The 8,568-nt window shown below is 50.5% G+C and overlaps 1 protein-coding gene across 1 annotated transcript in view; it reads right to left on the reverse strand.

The window, feature by feature from the left end:
• The window catches only part of LOC125307967 (protocadherin Fat 3-like), a 9,619-nt gene extending 2,404 nt beyond the window's left edge, over positions 1-7,215 (reverse strand). The window contains 4 exon segments of the mRNA XM_048264098.1: positions 4,393-4,887; positions 4,971-5,378; positions 5,501-6,106; positions 7,006-7,215. Coding sequence (XP_048120055.1) covers positions 4,393-4,887; positions 4,971-5,378; positions 5,501-6,106; positions 7,006-7,215 — 1,719 coding nt within the window.
• Between the last annotated feature and the right edge of the window lie 1,353 nt (positions 7,216-8,568).

Here is an 8,568-nt window from a genome sequence, read left to right on the forward strand (position 1 = left end):
ATAATTATTCTACTTTGTCTTTTTATTACTTTTTTACTACTTTTTTTGCCTTTGTTTTTGCTTACTAATTATTCTTTATTTTGAAATGATTTTTACCTTGTGTTTTATGTTTTCTTTTTTATTATGATCTTTACCTTTTAACTATTCTTTGACTATATTGCCCTTCTATGCTTTTATTTGTTATTATCGTTTGGTTTTGTTTATGTAAAGCACATTGAATGACCTCTGTGTATGAAATGTGCTATATAAATAAACTTGACTTGACTTGACTTGACTTGCATGTGCGCACACACACACACACACACACACACACACACACACACACACTGTTAGGGGGTAAGGGTCAGGGTGTTTCTTTGTGTTCCTGCCCCACCAATGCGGCTGGATCTATTTAAGGTCCACTCTAGTCAGCACACACTGGGCGAACCCAACACTGGGCAAACCCAACACTGGGCAAACCCAACACTGGTCAGCACACACTGGGCTAACCCAACACTGGGCGAACCCAACACTGGGCAAACCCAACACTGGTCAGCACACACTGGGCGAACCCAACACTGGTCAGCACACACTGGGCTAACCCAACACTGGGCAAACCCAACACTGGTCAGCACACACTGGGCGAACCCAACACTGGGCGAACCCAACACTGGTCAGCACACACTGGGCGAACCCAACACTGGGCGAACCCAACACTGGTCAGCACACACTGGGCTAACCCAACACTGGGCAAACCCAACACTGGTCAGCACACACTGGGCTAACTCCAACAGGGCAAACCCAACACTGGTCAGCACACACTGGGCGAACCCAACACTGGTCAGCACACACTGGGCGAACCCAACACTGGGCGAACCCAACACTGGTCAGCACACACTGGGCGAACCCAACACTGGTCAGCACACACTGGGCGAACCCAACACTGGGCTTAACCCAACACTGTTCAGCACACACTGGGCTTAAATCCTAACACTGGGCTTAACTCCAACACTGGGCTTAACCCAACACTGGTCAGCACACACTGGGCTTAACCTAACACTGGTCAGCACACACTGGGCTTAACCCAACACTGGCTTAACCTAACACTGGGCGAACCCAACAGGTCCCACCCTTAGTCAGCACACACACTGGGCGAACCCAACACTGGGCTAACCCAACACTGGTCAGCACACACTGGGCTAACCCAACACTGGGCTAACCCAACAGGTCCACTCTAGTCAGCACACACTGGGCGAACCCAACACTGTTCAGCACACACTGGGCTAACCCAACACTGGGCGAACCCAACACTGGTCAGCACACACTGGGCGAACCCAACACTGGGCTAACCCAACACTGTTCAGCACACACTGGGCGAACCCAACACTGGGCTAACCCAACACTGGGCTAACCCAACACTGTTCAGCACACACTGGGCGAACCCAACACTGGGCTAACCCAACACTGTTCAGCACACACTGGGCGAACCCAACACTGGGCTAACCCAACACTGGGCTAACCCAACACTGTTCAGCACACACTGGGCGAACCCAACACTGGGCTAACCCAACACTGTTCAGCACACACTGGGCGAACCCAACACTGTTCAGCACACACTGGGCTAACCCAACACTGGACGAATGCTAATCCAAACCTTAACACTGGACGAATGCTAATCCAACCCCTAACACTGGACGAATGCTAACTCTAACCAAACACTGGGCAAAGCTAACCTAACCCAACAGTGGGTGAATGCTAATCCTAACCCTTAATCTAGGTGAATGCTAACTCTAACCCAACACTGGGTGAAGGCTAACTCTAACCCAACACTGGGCCAATGCTAACTCTAACCCAACACTGGGCCAATGCTAACCCTAACACTGGGTGAAGGCTAATCTAACCCTAACACTGGGTGAATGTGTCGTGGAAAATTAACCACTTTCTCGAACCTCCAATCTCAATAAGCACTCTGATGTCAAAGGACCCGAAGGAGAACACCAAGACGAGAACACCAAGACGAGAACACCAAGACGAGAGATGCTGAGAACACCAAGACGAGAACACCAAGACAAGAACACCAAGACGAGAGATGCTGAGACGAGAACACCAAGACGAGATGCTGAAGACTGTTGATTCTTTATTTGCCTGCCTGTGCGAAGATACAATTCTAACAGCTGCCAGGACTGGACACAATCTAACAGCGCCAGGACTGGACCGCCAGGGCAAGAGAGCTATGGGTAACAGCTGCTTCCCTCGATGAGATCTGATCTGAATGTGCCCTGCTCTACCTTTTAGATGTCTCTTTCTCCTAAGAACCCAGGCCCCTTTTAGCCAATCAGAACGTTTTTCGAACTTGGGATATTGGTGGAAACTCCTCCTCATTTAGACATTTAAAATATGTATTGGCCAGGTTCTACTTGTTGCTAGGCAGGGCATGTATTCATTTTGGTTCTGTGTGTCACTGTCACCTAATTTTACTTCCTCTTTTTACCTGCCTTGACATTTCCATCTTATGACTTCCAGACAGTCCAGTCTTATGATTTAGTCTCATAATCTTCAGCAAATGTTGCATGACATTGCACAAACAGTATTACATCCATTTTCTGGTAAATCAATCAGCATACACACACATGTATATGATCAAATAAAATCACCACAAATGCTAACTCTAACTCAACACTGTGCCAATGCTAACTCTAACCCAACACTGGGTGAAGGCTAATCCTAACCTTTAATCCAGGTGAATGCTAATCCAACCCTAACACTGGGCCACTGTTGGCACTTTGCTCTTTTTTGTCCTTTTTAGCCTTTTTAGTATTGTATGTGTTCCCATATCTGTTCCGTACGGGAGTATTGTATGTGTTCCGTACGGGAGTATTGTATGTGTTCCCATATCTGTTCCGTACGGGAGTATTGTATGTGTTCCGTACAGGAGTATTGTATGTGTTCCATACGGGAGTATTGTATACGGGAGTATTGTATGTGTTCCGTACGGGAGTATTGTATGTGTTCCGTACGGGAGTATTGTATACGGGAGTATTGTATGTGTTCCGTACGGGAGTATTGTATGTGTTCCTGCGGGAGCATTGTATAATGGAGGATTATTAGAGGTGTCTGCATCGGAGTATTGTATGTGTTCAGACGTGAGCATTGTTGCGTTCTCCATTTCTTTGTTTATTAGGTTCAATTAGCGTAGCAGTAAGAGACTCACTCAACATTTTGTCTTTTTGTTCACGATCGGGAGATTGTTTCTATGTTCACGATCGGGAGATTGTTTCTATGTAGCCGTTTCTAGGTAGTTCTACAAGTAGATAGTTAAGAAGTCTAGATGTCTAGAAGTCAGACATCCCAAACTGCAAACAGTCATTTCAGGGAGGTATCACAAAGCCCCCACCCCAAAACAAAACAAAAAAACTTAAATACAGATTAATATGTTCAATAATGTCTAGTCAGTGCACCAAATAAGGAGGCCTAAATAGCAATTGTAATTGAAATTGAAAATAAAATATGTAGATTTTGATAGTTTGGTCTTTTCATGTAGCCTTGGTGACTAGCCATCTAGTATAGCCCTGAATATTATGCACTTGACTAGACACTTGTTAAACTCAACATGTCTTTTGCAATCATTTAACCCGCCATGGGCAATGCTAAAGTCACTGTTACAAACAGTGCAGCATGCAAGACTAGGCCTATCATTATTTTTTAGTCTTATGAGACAAGGGTAGCCTACACTTTGAAATGGGTCTTTACATTTTCCTTTTTGAGGCACTGACTCTGCCATGACGCCCTGTTCCCATACATTACGTTGCTTTTAACCCTCACTGGAAAGCCCCTCCCCGAAATGTCATAGTAAAGCAGGCAGCTCACTTTACCGATTAGTGTGTGCTTCACCACCGTGTATTCACTGTGTGCTGTTTGTGTTTCACTAATTCACCGATTGGGTTAAATGCAGAGACCAAATTTCCCTCACGGGATCAAAAAAGTATATATACTATACTATACTACTATAATATACACTGAACAAAGCCCGCCTACACTGAAAACTGATTGGTTGATTTATTTAAACAGGCTAATCAGGATGTTTCCTCTGTCTTGATGCGCCAGACACACACGCATCTTCACCCTCTCTCTCTCTCTCCTGTCATGTGTACGCTACACTCAGATGCACACGCGCTCTCGCATGTACGCTCTTGATCGATTACTCTAGATTCCGAGAGATTTGATCTAATTTGCGGGCGTCAGGCAGCCGCTATCAATATTCGGGAGACTCGGGATGTCTGAGAAGTATTGCATTCTTCAACATTACAGGCAGTTCTTTCACACACACTCACACACACACACACTCTCACACACACACACACTCTCACACACACACACACACACACACACACACACACACACACACACACACACCTGTAGCTGCAGCAGGCTGGCTCCTGTGGGCGTGTCCTCTGGAACCCACACCTTCTCAGGTACATCCTCCGAGAAGCGTGGCGCATGCCGATTGGCTGAGAACAGGTCCATGAGCCCCTCCCCCTGTGGGTAGTCCCGCCCACCTGCCCGTGGGCGAGACAGCTTCTCTGCCAGTTGCTCGGCAACCTGCATGTCCTGGCAGCTGAGGCTGGGGGCAGAGACGCTGGTTGCCGTGGTGACATTGAGACTCATGGGGTCGGAAGCGTGGTCGCCGTCGGTAGCGGTGATGCGCAGGCTGTAGGCGTGGCCAGCTGGCAGGGGGCGGGTCAGCAGGAGGTGCCCGGTGTCGGGTTGCAGGCTGAAGAGGCGGGCGGAGTTTCCTGATTGGATGCTGTACTTGAGTGGCGTGAGGCGGTCTGGGTCGAGAGCTGCCAGAGTGAAGAGGGGCGTGTCTTGGGGCCAGAGGGGCGGGACCAGCAGCTGGCAACCCCGCCTCTATTGCGGGACGCCGTCGCTCTGGCTGTGCACGCCACGCACGCCAAGGCTGCTTCTCCCACACCGCCAGCTCCCAGTCCGACGCTGGCCAGCACGTCAGCCAGGAACTCCCGCCTCTGCCGGGAGTCCAGCCGGCGCCTGGTCAGCACCGCCCCCGAGAACTGATTGACAGAGAAGGGTGGCCAATGGGGCTCCGCGGCGGGCTCCACCTCCAGACTGTAGGTGATGTAGCCGTTCTCCCCGCGGTCGGCATCCGTCGCCGTGAGCAATAGCACCGTGGTTCCCACGGGAACGCTCTCGTTGACCACGGCGTGATACGCCTGCCGGCTAAACACGGGCGCGTGGTCATTCTCATCCAGCAGCGTCAGGTGAACTTTGACCTTCAGGCCACTTGTCTCCTCGGCGACCTCCAGCGTGAGCGTCGCCTGGCCGAGAGCGGTGAGCCAGGTAACCGTGGAGACGACCCCCGAGTGTGACCCGGCCCGGTGAAACTGTGGCGATGCGTGTGAGTGTGTGTGTCCCGACCTTGGCGTGTAGGCGTCGGCGAGGAGGGAGGGTCAGAACCACCGCCAGGGCGTCCAGGCGGGGCCAGCGCTTCAGCTCGCAGCGCCACATGGTAACCGTGCGCCAGAAGCGGGGGTGGCGTAGGGTCAGGGGGAGGTGGGAGGAGCCTCAGTGTGTGTGGAGCAGAGTAGCGGGGTGGGTCGCCACGGTCACGAGCCTGCAGCATCACAGACACGCCCCCTGGCGACGCCCAATCCATGCCCTCCCCCGTCAGCAGCACAAACTCCGCCCCTCCCGCAGGTCCCTCCCCCCGCCGCTCCAGACGAAGCTGCGGGCCCGAGACTCCGCCCACCAGCGTCACGTCTGCGATCTGTCCGTTTACGCCCCGATCCTCATCCGTCACGGTCACCACGGCGACCAACCCGGTCAGAACTTGACATTAAGCGTTACCCGTGGTGATGAGGGCTGTGCTGGTTCTTGGCGTCTCGGTGCCAGCATGGCGGCGTGCCGTGCTGCTCACCCCGTTGTTGCCGTAGAGCTTCATGCCGCGGTCCACCGCCCCCACCTCCAGCTGGTGTTCCCGTGGCGACGCCGGCAGTGGCGCGGTCAGCAGCAGCACGCCACTGCTGGGGTGGACCGCGAACAGGTCCGAACGGAACCGCAGGAAGTAGTAGAACTCACCATTAGAACCAGAGTCCGCATCCGTGGCTGTGACCTGACCAACACAAACACATCAAGTTAAAGCATAACCCAAGAGGCACACACACACAGACACACACACACACACACACACATCATGGTGTTATCAGTTAGCCTATTAGCTGGTTTGATGCTCATTGAGCTCAATGCAAATCAAATCTCTAGGTATGGTGAAGGGTATGTGATGATTTGGGGCTATTTTAATTCCAAAGGTCAAGGGAACTTTGTCAGGATGCAGAGTATCCTGGATCCATGAAATAAGTGGCCTTTAAAAATCAAAATCTGCCTCTATGGGAATTTAACATAGGGGTGCCAAGACTATTGCCAATTCCCTGCCAATACCCTGTATTTTAAGGAAGGGAAGAACATTTATTTACTTATGATACATTATTCATTCACAAAGAAAATTGGTGTCCTTAAAGGTTGGATATTTCTTACTTAAGATGGATATTTGTAGATCAATTTCCAAAAGATGATTTTATATTCCTCTTTTTAGTCAACTTTAGCAGAGGTGCCAATAATTCTGGGAACAACTGTACATGAGAGAGAGAGAGAGAGAGGGATGGAGAGAGGGAGAGAGAGAGGAGGAGGGAGAGAGAGAGAGACAGATACAGTAGAGAGAGAGAGGAGGAGGGAGAGAGAGAGACAGATACAGTAGAGAGAGAGAGAGAGAGAGGGATGGAGAGAGGGAGAGAGAGAGAGAGAGAGAGAGACAGATACAGTAGAGAGAGAGAGAGAGAGGTAGATGGAGGAGGGTATGAGGGGGTCAGTGTTGCACCTGGGCGGCCGGCTGGCCGGAAGGCGTCACCTCACCAGCTGATGCGTCGGGTAGGTGGTAGAGAGAGAGGAAGAGTCCCGAGGTCGTTGTGATGAAACCGTGCACAATGATGTGGAGGCCTCCTGACGATCCCTTACACTGAAGGCTGTGCCCTTGCCCGCGGTCGTAACCAGCGGCCTTCCTCCCCGGTTCCCGGCACGGCGCGCCCCACCACGCAGGCGCGGAAGAAGCGCGGGGAGAGCGAAGTCGCCAGGGGCAGCGTATATTTCCCGGCATGGAACAGGCTTCGCCGGCTCGCCCGGCAACGCCAGCGAGGCTCCCGCGAAGGCGCGCGGCGGTTGCACCATCGCCGGCGTGGCCTTCGCCAGGTGGAGGTCTTCGCGCCAGGTGAGTTCTCGGTGCCGCTGGCCTCGTGGTGTTCACATGCGTGGCGTGGCTGGGGACCGCCCTCTTCGCCCACATCCTGGCAACGCAGCGGGGGCGGGGCCAACAGCAACACCACCACCAATGGGAGCAGAGAGGAGGGGCCAAACTCCCACATACCCAAACTCATATGGATCTGTCCCCCATCCTGTGGAAACACACACACACACGCACACACAAACACACACATACACACACACAACATGGGAAACATAATTAGAATAAAGATATTAAAGATAAAGATAACAACGAGTAGTTATTCACCATCATTTGCACATGGGTAATGATGACGGTTAAAAGTGATTAGGGGCGAGGCGAGTAGGGGTGTCACGATCTCGATTAGGGGCGAGACACATTGAGCTGAAGACGCACTCAAACGAGATGTAAGCAACTCCTCTGCAGGATAAACGAGGTGTAAGCAACTCCTCTGCAGGATAAACCTTTTTTATTCAGTCATTCGAGCATTATAGGAGTAAGTGTTTTTTTCCAGCCTGTTTTCAAAGCTAACACATTGTCAGTCAATAGTGAAAGTAATTAACTGTGTAGAACTGTTTTGTCGTTGACTGACACCACGGTGAAGTTAGTTTCACTTTGCCAATGAGTTCAAATGATAGACGAGTGCAGATGCGTGTAGGTTTTAGTAAAGCGGTTTAGTAGAGTGCAGATGCGTGTAGGTTTTAGTAAAGCGGTTTAGTAGAGTGCAGATGCGTGTAGGTTATAGTAAAGCGGTTTAGTGGAGTGCAGATGCGTGTAGGTTTTAGTAAAGCTTAAAGGTTTAGTGGAATAACTGTTCCATACGGTCTCCTTCAAATGTGCCGCTGACTATCAAAATACCGATGCGCTGTTTGAAGTTGTGCTGCTGACTATCAAAATACCGATGCGCTGTTTGAAGTTGTGCTGCTTGCTGTAAAAGGGAATGACAGATGTCCTTCTCATTGGTTTAAATAAGAGATAAGATAAGAAGCTTTATTGTCATTGCACACAAGATCATGGCAGCAATCCCTGAGCTATGAAAAATAAATAAATATAAAAATCTGTATAAAATCAGTAACAACAACAACAACAGGTTACAGTGCAGATTAAAGTGCAGATAAGATTGCAGGATGTTCATGGTTCAGCAGTCCCTTCACTGCCACGGGAAAGCAGCTGTGTTTGAGTCTGCTGAAGAGAGTGACCTGGGTGGTGGGATCACTCTGTATGTTTGTGGCGGTTGGAGGAGGCGGCTGAGTAGACCTCATCAGGCTTGGGAGTGGGGAATAGCGATCCACTGGGCCGTC

The sequence above is a fragment of the Alosa alosa genome, chromosome 15 (genome assembly GCF_017589495.1).
Source record: "Alosa alosa isolate M-15738 ecotype Scorff River chromosome 15, AALO_Geno_1.1, whole genome shotgun sequence".
Taxonomy (NCBI): Eukaryota; Metazoa; Chordata; class Actinopteri; order Clupeiformes; family Clupeidae; genus Alosa; species Alosa alosa.